The 19,463-nt window shown below is 39.4% G+C and overlaps 2 protein-coding genes across 11 annotated transcripts in view; one reads left to right on the top strand and one right to left on the bottom strand.

Annotated features, from left to right (window-relative positions):
- The window catches only part of TP53BP1 (tumor protein p53 binding protein 1), a 141,327-nt gene extending 137,020 nt beyond the window's left edge, over positions 1–4,307 (top strand). For all 6 annotated transcript variants that reach the window (XM_037834143.1, XM_037834146.1, XM_037834145.1 and 3 more), the window contains one exon: positions 88–4,307. In XM_037834143.1, coding sequence (XP_037690071.1) covers positions 88–275 — 188 coding nt within the window. In that variant the 3' untranslated portion in view covers positions 276–4,307. The remainder of the gene's footprint in view (positions 1–87) is intronic.
- TUBGCP4 (tubulin gamma complex associated protein 4) overlaps positions 1,738–19,463 on the bottom strand; it is a 32,171-nt gene continuing 14,445 nt past the window's right edge. Inside the window, exons 7-18 of one of the 5 annotated variants that reach the window (XM_037834156.1) lie at positions 19,174–19,375; positions 16,854–17,019; positions 16,482–16,606; positions 12,979–13,029; positions 10,556–10,661; positions 8,913–9,020; positions 8,305–8,443; positions 5,816–5,993; positions 5,148–5,282; positions 3,581–3,697; positions 2,823–2,962; positions 1,738–2,196 (exon numbers count right to left, since the gene is read on the bottom strand). In XM_037834156.1, coding sequence (XP_037690084.1) covers positions 2,184–2,196; positions 2,823–2,962; positions 3,581–3,697; positions 5,148–5,282; positions 5,816–5,993; positions 8,305–8,443; positions 8,913–9,020; positions 10,556–10,661; positions 12,979–13,029; positions 16,482–16,606; positions 16,854–17,019; positions 19,174–19,375 — 1,480 coding nt within the window. In that variant the 3' untranslated portion in view covers positions 1,738–2,183. Of the gene's footprint in view, positions 2,197–2,822; positions 3,698–5,147; positions 5,283–5,815; positions 5,994–8,304; positions 8,447–8,912; positions 9,021–10,555; positions 10,662–12,978; positions 13,030–16,481; positions 16,607–16,853; positions 17,020–19,173; positions 19,376–19,463 lie in introns of those variants that run through there. The other 4 variants (XM_037834155.1, XM_037834154.1, XM_037834153.1 and 1 more) reach the window with 4 other exon arrangements.

The raw sequence follows: 19,463 nt of genomic DNA on the forward strand, positions 1-19,463 counted from the left end.
ACTTACTGGCTTGAAGGCACATCTGTCTTTTTAATGGAGGGCTAAATTGAATCTGCTTTGGTTGTTCACTTTGTCCCATTCTTGCAGATATTGCTTTAGGGGTATTTGATGTGGTGGTGACAGACCCCTCGTGCCCAGCCTCGGTGCTTAAGTGTGCTGAAGCATTACAGCTGCCTGTGGTGTCACAAGAGTGGGTGATCCAGTGCCTCATTGTTGGGGAGAGAATTGGATTCAAGCAGCATCCAAAATATAAACACGACTATGTTTCTCACTAAAGATATTTGTTCTTAGCGGTTTTATTCCCTGCTGTTGTGAAGATTCTGTTTTAACCAGGTTTTAAATGTGTTGTGTGTAACTGGATTCCTTGCATGGATCTTGTATATAGTTTTATTTGCTGGACTTTTATGATAAAATAAATGTTGAATCTCTTTGGTTGTTGTAGTAACTGGGATTTCTTCATCCGTTCCTTTGAGCTTAATTTAAGAACAAATAGCAAGACAAACATAGTAACTTCTCTGAGGTTTTTAATAGACCTGTTCATGTTAGGAGGATAGCTAGCTAAGGAAAATAAATAAAAAATTAGGAGTGAATTAAAATTTTCTGTGGCATTTCATTATCAAAAGGTTATCCTTGGCTGTCTAAAATAATGTATTTCTGAATATCTGATCTTAAAGTAGGTGAGGGCCCAGATTAATAGTTGTGCCACAAGTTGAGTGAAATCAGGTACAGCTCTAGATTTCCTGAGTTTTTAAAAAATGTCTCTTTATAGACCTGAGGAGTGCACTGAAGCTGACCTGTGGGTATTCCCAACTCTCACAGCTAATGGGGAAGAGTACTAATTGTTATGAATGGGCAGCAGCCATATGCTCGGATAAACATGAGAAGCACACGTGGGAATACTTGGAAATGTTTTAAAAGCTCTAGCCAGAAGGCCAGTGTATTTTTGAAATTGTTGCTGCTGTTGTCACAATTCCTGGAAGCTATTCCTTCCCTAACCCTAGCATTATCCTCTCAATCTGTAAAGGGCAGAGAACAACAACTTTTTTTTTTTTAATAATAGTAAATATTTTAGGCTTTATGGGATATTTGTTGTCAAAACTACTCACCTTGCTGTGGTAGCATAAAAGCATCTTAGGCTGTATGTAAATGCATGACTACTGCTGTGTTCCAACAAAATTTTATTTAAAGAACCAGGCAGCAGGCTGTAGTTTGCCTGACTCCAGTCTAGAGGCAGCTGGGGGCCAGGGTGGGGGAGGTGTCATCTTGAGGTGAAAATAGCCAAGGAATAAGGGTGTAGTTGTAGGTGGTAAAAGATGTAGATATGAGGACCAGATTCAGTAGCTACAAACTAAAGTCAGTATACTGCATTGTTTTTGATGTTTGGAGGGGGTTGTTCACAGCTGTGTATTTGGTTTACACTGATTGATGTGAACATTAAGGGTCACCACTGATGGTTGGGGCATATTAGGAGAACCTCAACTCCTGTGGGTCTACTAAGATGGAATAATTGGGGTGGATATTTTCAGTATTTGAAATCTTGCAGTTTAACCTCAGTTTTTTGTTTGATTTGAAAAAAAAATGCTTTAAATGTATTGTCATTAGCTAGACTTGCCCTTTTCCAGCCTTAAATAATATAATTAGAAATTATTGACAACATTCTTCAGATTTACACTTAATAATCTGTGTAGTAGGTATAAATTACTTGCTGTAAGAAAGGAAGCCTGTTTCCTTTCCTGCTTGATGGTAACATCCAGCTTTTTATTTATAAACTTTTTTTTTTTAACATATGACCCACAAAATATTTAATTTTCTGATCTGTATTGTTTATTCTCTATCTCCTGCTGTTTGAAGATTACCTAGGTACATAGTAGGTGCTCAATAAATGACTGTTGCATATAAAGCCATCAGAGGGTCATGCAGGGGGAAAGTTAATGTGAAGAGTCTTCTTGGTGGATGAGTTAAGAACTCACCGAAGGTATGGCAGACCCCTTCCACATGGGAAGTATGGGAGTGATTTGTCCTCCTGGATATTCAGTAGTTGTTTCTAGGAGAAAAGGTAGAGCCCTCTCCCTAGGCTGCAGACGTTGGTGAGTGGCTAGAGAATGGGATGTTTTGAACCTTCTTTTACAGATTTGGGAACATGGTGTGCTTGACTGTCATCTCACTTTATGTGCCAGAAAATTTCACATCCCGAAACTACAAGAGAAAAAAAAGATTCTCATTAAATATCATGCTTTCCCAACATTGTCTTCAAAGAAATATGAATCAGGACAACTGCTGATCTAGCTGTCATCTTAATCTGGCTCTTCGGCTAAAATCTTTTATAAAGAAGCTGCTTAATTATATTTTAGAAAGAGAGGGGAAGACAGAAGGAAGCTTTATGCTGCCAAGTACAGTGCACTGAATCTTACTATTAGATTAAGAAAAAGATTTAACATTAGAAGCTTTTCAAAAATGAGGAAGCTAGTGGCCAGCCAGGCAAATGTACACAGCCAGTTAATGTCAGAACCGGGAATTGAAGCCACACTACCTCCCAGCATAGCAAAGCATGTTAGGAAAGAACTTAAAACCCACCTCAGTGTTAGGTCTTTTCATGTTTTCTATAATGATGATTTTTACTGGAAAATATCTTTTTAAAATTAGTGAAGATAAACAGACACATGCCCTTTTCTCTGAGCCTCAGTATGCTTGCTTATATAATGAGGGTATTTGGAATGGATGATACCTAAAGTCCCCTTCCAGCTCTGGAATTCTACAACTCATTAAAAACAAAACAAACCAAAAAAGCCTAATGAATTTCCCAAGGGGTGTTCAACATCTACCTGCCCAGAGTTCCACCAGCCTGGGTGTAATATTTGTTATAATCCAGCCGTAACAGTAATTGAGCCAAATCTGAGTTGATCTGATGATTCCGAACACTGGAAAGAATCTTGAATAGGAGTGAAGACTGGCGGCTAAAGCCCTGCAAAGAGAAGGTCTTGAGCTGTTGTCCCTCTTAAATTCACCATATGTCCATGTGAGGAATACAGGGGGTAGGGTGTAGGAGTGTGGGGAAGCACCTCAGAAAAGCCTTGTTTGGAATTCTACAGAACCACCTGGCCTTCCCACATTCCCATTTCTATTAGCTCCTAAAATGACTTGACTTCTCAGCCCAAGGCCACAGAACACATGACTTCCTATGCAAGTGTTCTCTTATTCTCAGTAGGAATTTAGCACTTGGTTTAAAATGAATGTATTCTATTATGTACTGGGGTTGTGGAGCGCCTGAGGGTTTTTTGACAGGCAGATAAATATAATCTCAGTGAAACAGGTGAGAAAATGAGAACAAAGCCAGTACAAATTTTGTGGGCTGAACACTATTCGGGGCTGAATTATTTTTGAATGCTGTGAGGTGGCACATACTTATCTGCTTCAAAACCAATTGATAGAAAACTTTTAATCTTTGTATCTTATTTCTGTGTACATGTGCTGGGGAGATGCTCTGTTGACTCAGAGAGAAAGACCATGATTCTCCATTGGCAAAACGATCTCTAGTCCTTTGGACAGGGCTGTATACCTCACACGGCCTATGCAGACTCACCGTCACAAGAATACTCAGCTGTGCTGCCCCACGCTCATCCAGTGGGCCCAGGTTCTGACTGACCAGCGAGCAAAAGCTGTGACAGAGATCTAGGATTTCATTGAGGCAATGAAACACCTATCCAAAAAACAGCTGGTGTTAGAAAGAGGAGGATGCATCTATGAAATTAAAGATTAGGGAAAATATCTCAGAGCTGACTTATTCCCACTCTCCAACATCTGACTGCAGGATAGACATAGCTTCTTGTAAGTCCTGCCCCTGACAATGCAACATGAGTGAAACTAACTCATCCCTTTTTGGCAAAGAAGCTATCATTGTCTTAGTTAGCCCTAACTAAGCCACTTTAGCCACATTAAACCAGTCATCATTCCTGGGTCCCACTGAGTGTGTTCCTGCCTGTGGGCTTTCCTTCCATGTTGTTCCCTGTGCCTGGGATCCTCTTTTCCCTTAAATACCAGTTTAAGTCCTCCCTCTCTCAGTGAAGCATTCCCTTCCCCAATTTAGCCTCTAGTGAATCTCCACTTCCCTCTCTTCTATATTTACTATCTGTACTGTTGACTTGGCATTTATTTAGGCCACTGTGTTGTTACTTATCTTTGTATAAATATATGTTCTCTCTCTCCAACTAGATTGTGAGCTCCTTAAGGGCAGAGCCATGAGTTATACCTCTCTGTATCCCTAGTGCCTTGCATACAGTAAGCACTCAATAAATATTTAATGATGACGACTTGCTCTGATACTTTGCTTTTCTCTAAGGATACATCCATGCCATCTGAGGCGAAGAGTCTACTTGTCACAATGACCCTTGGTTGTTTTTAATTCACAGAACCTTTTGGAGTGACATCTATATAATTCACTCTCCCCTGGTGCAGCAAAAATAACAGCCCCAAATATAAAAGAGAAGTCTGTAATGTTTGTGGTAGTAACACTACCGAGGAATAACAATTAGCTTCCATCAGTGATAAAGTATAACTCTTATATTAGAAAAGAATAGAAGGGATCATTTCAATCTTCCTGCTTTTTATTCTAGAATTGGAACTGCCTTGTGAGCCGTAAAAAGTACTGATGTGGGTCCCACACCAGAGATTCTAATTTAAGTGGTTTGGATCTCAGATTTAAAAAAAATTTCCCAGGTGATTCCAGTGCCCTAAGGGAAGGAGACACACACACAACTTCAATCGTCTGTGGAAACAACTTTCAAACAACAGAATGGCCCTGGATTTCTAGAAAGTAAATTGCATCTTTTTTTTGGTTGGTCTTTCTGTGATGTCAGGAAGATTTTTGAATTTTTTAAAATCCTTTCTGCTGAGGGTTAAGCATATATTTTTATCTATAGCTCTCACCCACCCCTATTATATAATGTTTCAAAAGTTAAAGACATTTACATTCCCTTTTAAGATTCCCTTTGTAAATTGTTCAAAATTTTTTTTAAAAAAAATTTCTTTAAAAAAAAAATGGAGGTTAAACGATTGCTTAAACATAGTTCCTGTCTGTGTCAACTCAAAGTGCCTAAGGGAACAGTCGGTGCTAGAAGCAGTCTGAGGAACCACCTACCAATCCTACTTACAGGTTTCAACAAGATAAACGACTGAGCCAGCAAATTGCTCAGGAAGTGGTCGTGAGCCAGTCGGATGCTTTCAAAGTCTCGGGTAGAATTGATTTGATGAAGCAGCTGTGAGAACTGAGACTCCAGCACATCTACCTGACAGAGAATTACATATATAATTTTAGCATCTTGCATATTCTGAGCACTCAACAAGGTGAAATAGAAATTCTCTGTCCTCACTCATTTTCCTCTAAGCCACTTTAAGGCTGGCCAAAGACCCCTTTATTTTACATAGTCTTGTACAAAGTTATTTGCTTAAATCGTAACAACCTCCAATGTCTTGGCAGACCTCCCCTAATGCAGTCCACTCACTCCACATCCCCTTCACTGACTATAACTTTGTTAATAAGTTCTATAGGATTCCAGAAGTTAAAGCAAAGGGTCAAGTCAACAATAATTAAATAATACATTGTTGATGAGGACCCTTGTTCTTTATTTTCCTTCATCCATTTATTTCTACTTTGCTCTAAAATGCCTCCAAGAAACATGCCTAGTGATAGAGCCCCTGAATTTTCTCAAACCATAGCATTATACCAAATGTAGGCTTGTGGTCTCCTCTTTAATGCCTCCTTCCAACATTACAGACTTCTTTTCATACCTTTTCCTTCTACCTATCCCTCAGCACAGACCTGAAGATAGTACTGGAGATTATCCACCAAGAATGCCATGTGATTTCTTAGGCGCCACTTGATTGCGTCAGTCTGGTTGGACTTGAGGTGCTTGCGCTGCATCTGCAGGGCCCAGCAGTGCTGCAGCTCAGCCTGTACCCGGCGCACACTCAGTAGGTACTTGAAAACAACATTGTACCTAGGACAGAAACATCAGGCAACTCAAGTTAAAAACTTCACCCCTACCCTCATACCACCCTTAGGACTTTGTGCTATACCCCCCCCCCCAAAAAAAAAAACAGGAAAGAAAGAAGAATGTGGGCAAATATTGTGATTTATTTATATAATGTAATATTATATAACAGTCAAAATGAATGAGCTTCTGCTGTATGACACAACAAAATAATCTCAGCAATGTGATTTTGAATGAAAAAAGTATATCTCCAAATATTATGTATAGCCTGATATTCTTTATAATTGCTTAAAGCAACTAAAAGCAAAATATATACTTTTGGAATATATTTACATATATATATAAAACTATATAAAAGGAAAACAAGAAAAGAATTTAGGACAGTGGTTACATCTATTAGGGGGTGGGAATGGGGCAGGAAAGGATCACGTGGGTAGATGGACCTATTGTCAGTGTCCCAGTTTTCACAGAGGGAGACGTTTTATGGCTTGTGTGTGTGTGTGTGTTTCTGTGTGTGTGGCTGTGTATTAAAGAAGGAAGGAAGGAGGGTCTTGTCTTGCATTGACCAAAAAAGAGTGTCTTAGGAACCAAGGATTATGATTCACCCACTCTGTCTCTGAAGTTCAGAGTAAGTAAAATAAAATAGCTTCCCTCACTGAGAGCAAACTCTCAGCAAACTCAGGGGCTAACTGCTTAATGCTGAGACCCTGTACTGAAAAGACACATGACCAAAGAAGCTGATTCCTGGTATAAATGGATCTACCTCCTTGTTTTAAGCAGGTTTGCAGAAGACAATCTGATTCCATTCAGTTTGAAAAATTATTTGTAATAAGCAAACTGAAATAGTAGACCTTGTTAGGATCCTGATATGAATGAACCCAACCATAAAAAGACATTGTTTAGATAATGGGAAAATTTCAATATGGACTGGATATTATAAGAAATTAATTTTATTGGTTCTGATAATGGCTTTTGAATTGCATATTGAAGTGAAATGACATGTCTTAGATTTGCTTTTAAAAGCTCTAGCTAAATAAAGGTGGGGGGAGGATAAATGAAACAAGTAGCAAAATGATGGTTATTGAAGCTGCATAGTGGGTACATGAGAGTTTCACAGTCTACTTTTGTTTATATTTGGAAATTTTCATAAATTAAAAAGAATAGTTCTAAACTCAGTTTCTTCAAAGGTGTCAAGAACATATCAAGGCATACCTGCTAAGTGGACTGTTCACCTGTGGGATTCTGGGAGCTACGGCACTTTGGAGACTCTTTGGACAAGATCCATGCAACTTACTTAGGTGGCCATGGGCTCTGAACCTGCCATAGAATCTTCTCATTAAACCTTGTTTCCAGTTTACACCCAGTCTCTTGATAGCTTAAGCTTTTCTTCCCCTCAAAAGTAGAGAGGGTTGTGAAGAGGAACAGAGAGAATGAAGAAGTGGTTGGAAGAAGAGATGACCCTCTTGTTCATGTTTTCTCTTTTCTCCATTCCTCTAGCATCAATGACCATGACAGCTTCTGTTCTCTATGCAAGGCCAAGGACCAGTTCTTTAACCAGTAATAGGGTTTGAGAAGTCATTAGAAATGGTGTGGCAATGAATTTACGAGGACACCACCAGTCATGTATGTTTCTCCCACCTCTTTTCCCTAGGGCTCTAGTTTTCCTGTTTTGGGGACAGTATGTCCTGTCCAAGGCCAACCAATGATACTGGGAGGCTTTGGTGAGAAAGAACAAGGTTGATCAGATGGAGAGTCTCTTACCACCTTGGCCCAGCTCCTCTATTCCACCCCCCCCCACCCCCAGCTTGGCTGCCCCTGTTGCTTCTCCCTGAGAGTAGGGAGGTGATAATTTCCCCAGTAGCTAAAAGCTATATCCATAGCAAACACTCAATAAGGAGCACTTTCACAACCAACAAAAAATTACAGAAGTTAGAGAGGGATCTTGTCAGGTCTGATGGAATTATCACGAACCAGACCCTCACTGTGGCGCCCAAGACTGCATTTTCCACAGCTTATAAACTGGCAGTCTGCAAAGTGCTTGTTATTTTACAATTTTTAAAATGTTAATTCTGTTGGTTTTAAGTGGGTTTGTACCAACATCTACCGCCCCCTACTGTCTCATGTCTGCAGCTTTACTTATTAATGTTATCTGCCTTGCTTGCCCCACAGGCCTTTGAGTTTGTAACCTCTGATTTATACAGATTACTAAAAACCAGTTGGGTGGCTATCTTGCTCCTACCAATTCTATTCCTGCTAATTTCTCTCCTTGGAAGTAAGGTGAGTAATATTTACCTGTGAGAAATTCAGAAATACTCACTTTTCCAGGACAGCAGGGGTGAAGAGAATGTGGAGTGGCCACTGCACTTTGTAGGAAAGACCTAGGGCTGCCCATCCAGATGCAGGGGCTTCCCGGGGAGAAGTTTCCCGAGAAGGTCCTTCTCTTGACTGAGTAGCATCTGCTATGATCAAGAAAAGAAAAGGAAAGATAAGGAAAAGAAGAAGATAATGACTTTGTTAAGCTATAACCAGAGTCTCAATAGGGTGAATAACATTCATGAAATAAGCTCACTCAAGCCTGTGGTATCAGAAACACAAAATGGACACAAAGGCAGAGGGCAAGGAAGCATATTCCTGGGTTCTCTTGGGAAATCTTATAGATTCTTTTTTCAGCTTTGAAGTCTGCAGGCTGGTAAATGACAAAAATAAACACGGGCCATTCCAGCAGCACGACAGCAAAAAAGAGGCCTGGGTATCTCACTTAACCTCCCTGGGTCTCTCTCCTCTCCTGTATAAAATTAGGGTATTTGAACAGGTGATTTCTAAGATAGAAAATAATATGGCTTCTGTGGCGGTGGTTGGAAACAGAAATGGAAAAATGGATGATGACCAATGGGAGCAGAAAGGTGGCAGGAAAGAATGGCAAACCTTTATGCTCCTTTCCATGATACTCAATTGTCAAGTGCAAAAGAGGGAGAAGGTTGTCATCATCTAGCAGTACCTTGTGTGCTGACTGTTGAAAGGCCACATTCACATCTGCAAGAAAGAACAATGGAGTGACAAGGATGCCTGGCTACACAACAAACCCAAGACTCCTCCAGTTTTCTGCTTCTCCCCCAACCTCCCTAACACTTAACAGTGGGGCAGAGTGTAGATCTGTTGCTTCTGTCTGCTTAGCATTCATTACTCCTCCTCCTCTTATTGGTAACAGCACTCTGATTTTCCTTGGAGACTTGCCCCTGCCTAGCACAATCTATATAATTCCAGTGGGGCTGATTCTAGGGGTAGATGAGTGACCAGGTGTGATCAAATGGAATGTAATACTCTATTTTGTTACAATATTTTGTTTTGGGATGTGAATATCACCCAAGAAAAAACAATCCAGCCACTGAACCTCTATATTCAGTTCTTAAAGAGTGAAGCTCTTTTTTTCTAGACATATAGGGACTTAGTAGGATGTAAACTTGGTGCTGCTAGAGGCCATCTGGAGAACACCTGCCTGAGAAGAAAGGCAAAGGTGAAAGAGACCAAGTTCTGAAAGTAACATGTGAGTCACTAGATGAAACTTTGCCTACAGCCATCAAATCTCTGGGCTTCTCAGTTATGTGACTCCATAACCGCCCCCACCCCCCTTTTCTTAAGTGCTTATGAGTTGGGCTGCAAACAAAAAAAGTCCTACCTAAGTACAGTAGACATCTATTGTTTTAATGGGCTAGGAATACAGTTGCCCTGCTGCTGATCCCCACCCACCCCCTGCCCAATTTTCTTGTTTTGGCTATGATTCTTAACCAACTCTACTCATGTGATCTGAATGGGAATGGTCATTTCATTGGTAAATGATTGGTCAAAGGGTGGACACTTTGCCCAGCCAGGCATATCCTAGTATCTGACTTCTTTGGTCATAGCGATTTGATACAGGGATAGGCCAATCAAAGCCCTTCTCTGGCACATTTTAACTTGCCATCGGAGAAACCAAGTTTAGTTCCTCCAGTAGAGAGGACACTGAGGCATGTTTCTGGGAACTTTTGGTGATCATGTTTCCAAATGGAACTGGAAGGCCATCAGAGGGTACAACTAAGGCCCAGACAAGATTTGGTAAAGATGGAGAAAAGAGATAGAGAATTCTAATAGAATCTAAATCCCTAGTTTCAGTTCTCAGGCCCAGTTACACCCTTACCCCACCCTTAGATATATTAGCAAATAACTACCCTTTTTACCTAGGATAATTCCAGTTAGGTTTCTGACATTCACAACTTAAAGACTTCCAATACAACAAGTAGCAATAAGTCCTAATATGCCCCATAAGTTATATATGGCTATAATCCAATGAGATCAAATATCTGGTTTAAAGGCCTTCCCTGACTCTTCCAGGAAGAGTCACAGGTCAAGATGCTGCTCTTAATGACTTCAGCAGGAAGGGCTAGCCAAAAGGGCCTTCCATCTTTGGAAACACTGTTTTATGACTCACCAGGCTGCTCTTTTGTGGAACAGGATTAAATGATTTGGCAACAGCCAGGAAAGACCCTGCATCTTCATTAAGCTAGTAATTCTCAGGGCAAGAGGGTAATTACCATGCTCAGTTACCGCAGTGGGTGGCGTTTTTAACATGTGTTGAGCTGTGTCAATGAAGGCCTGAAACAGTTCTCCACGTCCCAGGAGATAAAAGTCTTTAATTATCTAAGGAAAGAATTTCAAATGCACAATTCAGTAATCCAGGAGGACCAGAAGCGCCTCACTTTCATAAGGGAATTTCACATAGAATAGAATTCCCAATCTCAGTTTGAACCCAACCTACAAAGGATATAGGCTTTTGGCATTTTAAAGAGGCATACTTAGAAGTGTTCCTCATGGCAAGATGACTGGTGTGTGTTTGGTATCGTTTACCCTATGGCAACACAATTATATCATACCAGAAGAAAATATACACCCAAATCTTTGTATTATAGTAGATTGTAGCATTAGGTATGGTGTGCTCACTTGGATAAGGACATAAGAAGTCACTCTGGAAGTCTGGATATAGGTAACCAGTAGTCTCAGGAAAGGTTAGAGAATGACAGACATTTCCTATCAGCATTATTTTAAAAGTTAAAAGAATAGCTAAACACTTTCTAATATAACCTGTATGGCCAGTTTATTTAAACAACATGGTTGCATAGAACCTAGAATGGAGTATCAGATCTTGTTACTCTGTACAAGTTAATGTAATACCCCAGTGCACTCCACAGTATTTTTTTTTAAATTCAGTTTTATTGAGATATATTCAAATGCTGTACAGTCATCCACGGTGTACAGTCAACTGTTCACAGTACCATCATATAGTTGTACATTCATCACCCTAAACAATTTTTGAACATTTTCCTTACTCCAGAAAGAATAAAAATAAAAGTGAAAAAGAATGCCCAAAAGTAAAAAAGAATGCTCCCCCATCCCACCCTGTTTTTCATTGAGTTTTTGTCCACATTTTTCTACTCATCTGTCCGTACACTGGATAAATGGAGTGTGGGCCACAAGGTTTTATAATCACATAGTTAAACCATGTAAGCTACATAGTTATGCAGTCATCTTCAGGAATCAAGGCTACTGGGTTACAGTTTGACAGTTTCAGGTATTTCCTTCTAGCTATTCCAATACATTAAAAACTAAAAAGGGATATCTATATGAGCGTATAAGAATGCCCTCCAGAGTGACCTCTTGACTCCATTTGAAATCTCCCAGCCACTGAAACTTTATTTTGTTTCATTTTGCTTCCCCCTTTTGGTCAAGAAGGTTTTCTCAATCCCATGATGTTGGGTCCAGGCTCATCCCTGGGAATCATGTCCCACATTGCCAGGGAGATTTACACCCCTTGGAGTCATGTCCCACGTAGGGGGACATGGTATATTTTAAAGTAAATATATAAAATATGGTCCTATTTTTATATATTACCATATACAATATCTCTTTATATATGCTAAGGAAAGACCTGGAGGAATATACATCATAACATTAACAATGGTTAGTTCAACATGTGGAAATGGGGAAGTAAAGGAAAGGGGAAATGACAAACTCCACAGTATTTTGGGCAGAAAATAAAAAAGTATCTGCAAAGTCCCCTCGAGGGACTGGGGAAAATGTGGAAATATTAAACTTCCTCACCTGGGGAATTCCTGATATACCCACAAACATGAAGGAATCCCAATTTAATAAGTCAAGCCCTTGATTTTGGGGCTTGCCCTTAGGAAAATTATTCCTGCAAAGAAGCTAAACCTACTTATAATTATACCCAAGAGTCACCCTCAGAGGACCCCTTTTGTTGCTCAGATGTGGCCTCTTTCTCTCAGCCAACTCTGCAAATAAGCTCACTACCCACCCCCCCAACCCATCATGTGGGACATGAATCCCAGGGAAGTAAGTCTCCTTGGCAACAAGGTATAGGACTCCCAGGGATGAGCCTGGCCCTGGCATGGTGGGATTGTGAATGCTGTCCTGACCAAAAGGGGGAAAAGAAATGAAACAAAATAAAGTTTCAGTGGCTGAGAGATCTCAAATAGAGTCAAGAGGTCAATCTGAAGGTTACTCTTATGCATTATATAGACATTCCTTTTTAGTTTCTAGTGTATTAGTATAGCTAGAAGGAAATACCTGTATCTGTTGAACAGTAATGCAGTAGATTTGATTCCTGATGATAACTGTATAACTATATAGCTTTTATTGTATAACCATATGATAATGACTGACACTCCCTTTACCCAGTGTATGGGCAGATGAGTAACAGATATTGACAAAAAAGATATAAATAATAAGGGGGGATAAAGGGTATGGGATGAATTGGGTGTTCTTTATTTTAATTTTTTTTCTTTATTTTGGAGCAATGAAAATATTCCAAAATTGACTGTGGTGATGAATGCACAACTATATGATGATACTGTGAGCTACTGATTCTATATTTTGGATAGATTATATGGTGTGTGAGTATATCTTGATAAAATTGCATAAAAAAAAGCTAAGCTATTACCTTCAGCTGACCCAGTAAATCAGACTCTTCTACCATCAGTTTCCAGAGATGCTATGAAAAGAACCAACAAAACAGGGACAAAATTTCATTACAATGAAAACCCCTACAAAGAATGGTTCTGTACAAATCCAGCAATATACTGAAAAAAGAATTTACACCATGATCTAGTTGGGGTAATTTTAGGAAGGAAAGGATAGTATAACAGTCAAAAAAAAAAAAAAAAAAAAAAAAGGAAAAAGAAAAAGATGGATATATTTTGGGATTAGATAGTGGTGATGGTCACACAACACTGTGAATATACTAAAAACCATTTACACTTTAAAAATGGTAAAAATTTTGAATGTGTTATTTATGTGAATTTTATCTAATAAAAATAACATCCAATCTAAAAATATGAATGTCATTTACCACATTAGCAAAGGAGAAAAGCCATGTGATCATCTTAACAGTTGCAGAAAAAGCATTTGGTAAAATTTAACATCTATATGTGACTAAAAGAAAGGAAGGCAGGGAAGGAGGGAGAGAGGGAGGGAAGGAAGGAAAGAAAGAAAATAAGAAATAGAAGGAAACTTCTTAATTTGATAAAAGGTATCTTCCAAAAACGCAGAGCACACATCTTATTTAATGGTGAAATGTTACAAGAAATACCGTTACAGTCATTCAACATTGTACTAAAGACTCTCCCAGTACAGTAAGACAAAAAATAAAATAAAAAAATATAACTGGAAAGGAAGAAACAAAACTGTCATTATTAACAGATGATATCATTGTCTGCATAGCGAGTCCAAGAGAACTGGCACATAGATTATTAGAACTAATAAGAGAATACAGCAAGGTTGATGATTAATATACAAAAAAATCAACTGCATTTCCATTATCAGCATCAAAGGCGAAATTCTGACTATAGGAGTTTCCCATTGAAATGATCAACAGTAGTTCTCCTCTCTAACTCACTAGAACTGACACAGATTAGGAACTGGCCTTTCATCCTTCTCCAACAGCGTTACTAGACAAAGCAGCTGATAACTGCAGGGGAACACACACACACACAGGCCAGAATAATTAGGCACATAAGGAATAAAGAACAACAGACCAGCCAACATATACCATCTGAAGCATATGTTTTAGAACAGACCGAGTGGACATTATAAGGAACTTCCCAGAGCTCCCTTTTAAGACTGAGGTACACATTACCCCAGCCACTGGGAGTATGGCCTGCTGCTGAGACTCCACAGCTGCCCTTGGCCAAAGGGAGCTTCTCACCCAGGGTTCCGCACCCTCCCTAAGGGCAGCCCGCATCCAATGACTGGTAGATGAAGGAGTACAATGGCCTGCTTGGCCCCCGAGCTTCAATCTGGGTCATCTATGATAGGCCATCCCATCAGTATTAGAGTTGCTAGTCAACTATAAGAAAAAAAAAATGTTTAAAAAAGTGGAGGGAAAGTTGTAACTCTCATTTGCAGATGATATCATCTACCTAGAAAACCAATACGATCAAGAGACAATTAGAATTTAAATAAGAGTTCCGCAAATTGCCAGATCAAAAAGATTAACTGGCAAAACTCATACCACCGTTTCACTACACAAGCAAGACCAACTAAAATCTATATTAAAATAATAAAAGCTATTAAAGTATCTAGGTATTAATTTTTAAAACCTTTTTGCTGAAGTATTAAAAACATGCAGAAAAGTGCACAAATCAGAAGTTTACAGCTTGGAGAGTTTTCATAAATTGAACACACCTGTATAAGCAGCACCCAGGTCAAGAAACTGAACAAAATGAACATTAGTAGTACCCTAAAAGCCCCACTCATGCCCTTTTCATGACTCAAGGGCAAATATCCTGATGATTAACACCAGATTAGTTTTGCCTGTTTTTGAATTTCATATAAATAGATTCATACAGTAAGCATACTTTTTTAAAAAATAAGAAAGGAGATAGAGATCCAAGAAGGGATGAGTATATGTATTTCCAAGGACCCCATTCCCTCCCCCAACTTTTTCCTTCTGGGTATACTGTATTTTTTTTTTTTTCATTACTATAACTTCTTATCATCATTACAAAAATATAATACTTCAGAAAAAGTATCAGCTACCACCCCAAGACACTTCAACTCCTTTATCTTTTTACAAGCTGGAAACAGAATTTCTAGCAATATATGCCTTATAAAATTTCAGAGAAAAAAAATTGAAATCTTGTATAATTCATTCAGTAAAATTTTACTTTCCTCCATGAATTATATTTCCCAAAGAATAATAACAAAACTCATAAAAGGGCAGAAGTAGATTCAATGGCATAAAGATCAAAGGAACTGAAGATACCAGCCCCTTTAAAAAAGACCCTCATTGGACTACAGAGAGAAGTGAGGCAGTGTCTCAAAATTTTAAAAGGACAAAAATGTGTATTCTCAATAGTTTAGATATTTACTTGCCTGCAAAGAATCTAATCAAATGATACCTCAAAGTCATTTTAACATCTACTATTCTGCAACTACATCACAGCTCTATCTCTAAAGCTCAGGAGTTTTTCTGACAGTGACTAGAAAAGTAAACAATATTTGTGAAAAATTACTGTGCTTCTTAGCAGTTCTAGACAGTGACCTGAGTACAATGCTTTTTTTGCCCTGTCCATACTTCAAAAACTTGCAAGGTTTATTGGTTGCTTGGTTGAAGTACAAGTATCTGCCCTCTCCAGACCTACAAATCAGAAGCTCTGGTAAGTAAGGATTTGGTACAAGTGCATGTTTTAAAATTCCCCCAAAGGATTCTTTGCATAGTCTAAGTTGAAAACCACTAAGCTACTGGTTTGACTAACTATAGACCTCATTTCATGTTAGCAGATATTTAGTGACTTCTGTACCAATAAGTCAAATTCTATTATAAGCCATACCTAGAACATATGCCCAACTGAAAAATTTGGTGTTATGATTTAATTTGGTGGATGAAGCACAATCAAACTTAAGAACACTGGATTAGGAGTTAGAAGACCTGGTTCTGATCTCACCATTATCACTTACTGGTGCAACACCAGACAAGTTAGCTGAGTATTTTTTTTCCATCTATAAGATTGGAAAAATAATACTGTCCTGCTTTCCTCATATGATATCACATACATGAATGAAAGTATAAGTTATGAAGACATACTAAAATATAAGTACTAAATTTTGTCAGAATCAGTTGGTTCCTCCCTTGGAGTTATTGCCACCATTTAGATAAACACAAAATGTTGAAAGTCTAAAATGAAACCAAGACTTCCCTTCATTTAACTAAGGTAACTAGCTAACTAACTAAAGTTACACCTGCCTAATGTGAAAAGGCCAAGGCAGTTCTGCCTCTGTTATTATAAACAAAGAATGCTTTTATTTTTGACTTCTTTTCCCTCAACTATCTTAAACAATACCTCCAAGCTAAGCTCTAACCACATCAGAAAGAAACAAAAGTACTCAATTTCTGGGGAACTAGTCCATCTTCTTGCTTAAAAAATATTAAGATGCAAGACAAACCTCAGCCACAGTGCTACGGATGCGATCCACCACCTGCTCAAAATCTACCAGGCTGAAGAGTGGCTGCTGCTTGAGACGATGCAGCTCTGCAGCAAAAGTGTCCTCCTGGTTTTTTAAGATGGATCCTGAAAAAAGGGGAAGGCACTGTCAAGGAAAGACAGAGAACACCCAACACAGACAAGGTTTCCTGGAGAGGGCTAATCCCCAGGGTGCAGCTCCTTCACCTGCTTCTCAGGAAAGCAGGCCAAGATTGTGCTTCAATCTCAGTATGTAAATATTACTAGCCACTCATTCTGAACAGGCACAATTTGGGCCACACTGTATTAAGTAGCAAGAGCCTTTGAGATGTAATACGTTAGACGAGATTCCTACCTTTTCTAGTCAAGTTCACATTTTGATTCTCAAACATCTGGACAGATTCTCCAACAAACAGGATTTTTTCAGCAACCCTCACTGGAATGTAGGATGGCAAAATCTCCACACGCAGAGAAAACTGCTTTAGAGATGGTGCCAGCATATTCTCTTCCTCAATCAGGCGCTAATCAAGGAAATAATCCATATCTGAGATGAAGTAGGAAGTAAAAGGAAAACATGAAAACATCCAGTAACTCTCCCAGTCCAAGAATTATACTTTCTAGAAGCAGGAACTTTAAATCTGAGGTTTCACTATCCTTAAATCACCAGTATTGGAGAGATGTGTTTCATTTTCAGACAGCAGGGTGGTACAGTGGAAAGAACAGTGGCTTTTTTAACATTGAAATTTTAGTCCTCACTTTACCTTTACTAGCTGTGTAAAACCCTGTGCAAGAACCCATCTATTTGGAACTCAATTTCCTTGCTTATACAGTGAAAGAGTTGGTCTTTATTTCTTTCCAGGTCCAAGGGTCTATTATTTTATTCTCCTATATGCATGTCTGCTCTGCCCAGTCCTTTACATTAGACTGATTCATTTAGCTCAGAGGTTCTCAAAGTGTGGTTCTGCTCCAGCAGCATCAGTGTCACCTGGACGAATTAGAAATGCAAATTCTTGGCCCCCTTCCCAGATCTACAGAATCAGAAAATCTGGGGATGAGGCCCAGCAATCCCTGTTTTAAAAGCCCTCCAGGTGATTCTGATGCATACTAAAGTTTGAACACCACTGATTTAGTCCACGATGCCCCAAACACCTACTACCTAATCATTCTAGCTGTCCATTGCCTAACCAGCTTTTGACTTGATCCTTGTCTAGCTTCACTCCTGAACTCCTGGCTCTATAATCTGGACTTCGAACTCTGCTGTTCATGTTCTGACTTGGGCTTCCACTAGTGCTGGTGTTCCTCAGAGCACTCACTAGCCCAGACCCTCTTCCTCTTGCTCTTCTCCACTCCCTAGATGTGTACATTATCTTCTGTGGGTTAACTGATCATAACAGATATTCTAAATCTTTTAGGTCACAGATCTCTTTGCAATTATAAAAGCGATAAACTTTCCAGACGAACATATAGACATTCAAATTTCACAGAACCTCAGAGAACCTCTGAGCCACCCAGGAATCCCAGATTAAAAACTTCTGAGCTGTATGCTGAAAACTCCTAAATTGGAATCTTTAAGCTAGATTGCTCTCTTGAGCTCCAAGCTCAGCCCACTGGACATGGCCCACAAGTACCTCAAACTCAAAATGTCCAAAACTGGACCTATTTTCTTTCCCACAATACGAGCAATAAACATTCCCTGTCACTACCCCCACACCTAGCTGCTGAAGGCAGAAACTTGGGTATTATCCTTGATTCTTCCCTTCTGATATACAGGCAACCAATCACTAAGACCTGCTGATTTTCCCTCCTAAGTATCTCTCAAACCTCTTTACTGTTCTCCATATTCACTTTTACCACTCTTGGTCTGGCTTATTATTTTTCACCTAAGTATTCCCAACAGTCTCCTAACTGGTCTACCAGCCTCTAGTCTTGATTTTCTTTTTAATGATTCCCCATCACACAGCATCCAGAGTGACCTTTCTATTATGCAGATCTGATCATGTTACTCTCTTGCCTAAAATTCTTCACTGGCTCCCACCTCTTTTCAGGTGCAAGTCCAAATTCCTTCCAATTGTTTACAAGGGCCCACATGATATTGCCTCTGCTTAACTCAATTTCATCTCTTTCCATTTCCCCCGAGCCCCTTTCACCACTTAGTTTATACTTCAGCCTTCACTTGACCATTTCAAATGAATTACTAACAGTCCCTGATGACCATGTCCTTCACTAAACTATAAGCTCCTTAAGGACAGGAACTACTACATTTTATCTGTCTGGCACCTAAAATAGTGCCTGGCACCTAACAGGCATTCAGTAAAAGTTGTAATAGGATAAACAAATGAAAGAATGAGTGAATGAATGAATGTGGACAATATAGGACTTCGAGGTGTCCATTCAAAACTCCTAATGGCATTTAAAAGCCATAGAGTAGCTACAGCTTGGAGAGATAGGGCTTATTATCACTTCCTAAATGCATGTATGGGAAAAGGGGAACAAAAGGAATCATACAAATGTATTTTCTATTTTGTAGTCTCACATTAGTTAAAATAAAGCCAAGTGTTTACATCCAAAAAATTAATGAAAGATGCCCAGACTATGAGGAGCTGGGGAGGGATCACCAAAAGATCATTTGGGTACAGGCTTTTCTGACTCCTGGTAGGAGTGTGCTGGGCTCTCACCAAGTCCTGGAGTTCTCTTAATTGTTTTCCTGTCAGTCCCCCAATGCCCAGATCCTCCTCATCCTCTTCTGGCTGGGCAGAAACATTACCAGAAGATGGACCCTGTTTGATAAAGAACTCTTCGTGCTGGTCCAAGAGGAGCCCATGTAGCATCCAGGCCGAGAGCTGCTTGTACATGACCCCGTGACACACAGCCAAGATTCTGAGTGGAGAGGAAAGCAAGAGCTTCAGAAGGCCACTTCGAGAACACTAAACCCTACAACCACCACAGAGGTCATGCTTTAAACTGC

This window comes from Choloepus didactylus, chromosome 4 (assembly GCF_015220235.1).
Source record: "Choloepus didactylus isolate mChoDid1 chromosome 4, mChoDid1.pri, whole genome shotgun sequence".
NCBI lineage: Eukaryota > Metazoa > Chordata > Mammalia > Pilosa > Megalonychidae > Choloepus > Choloepus didactylus.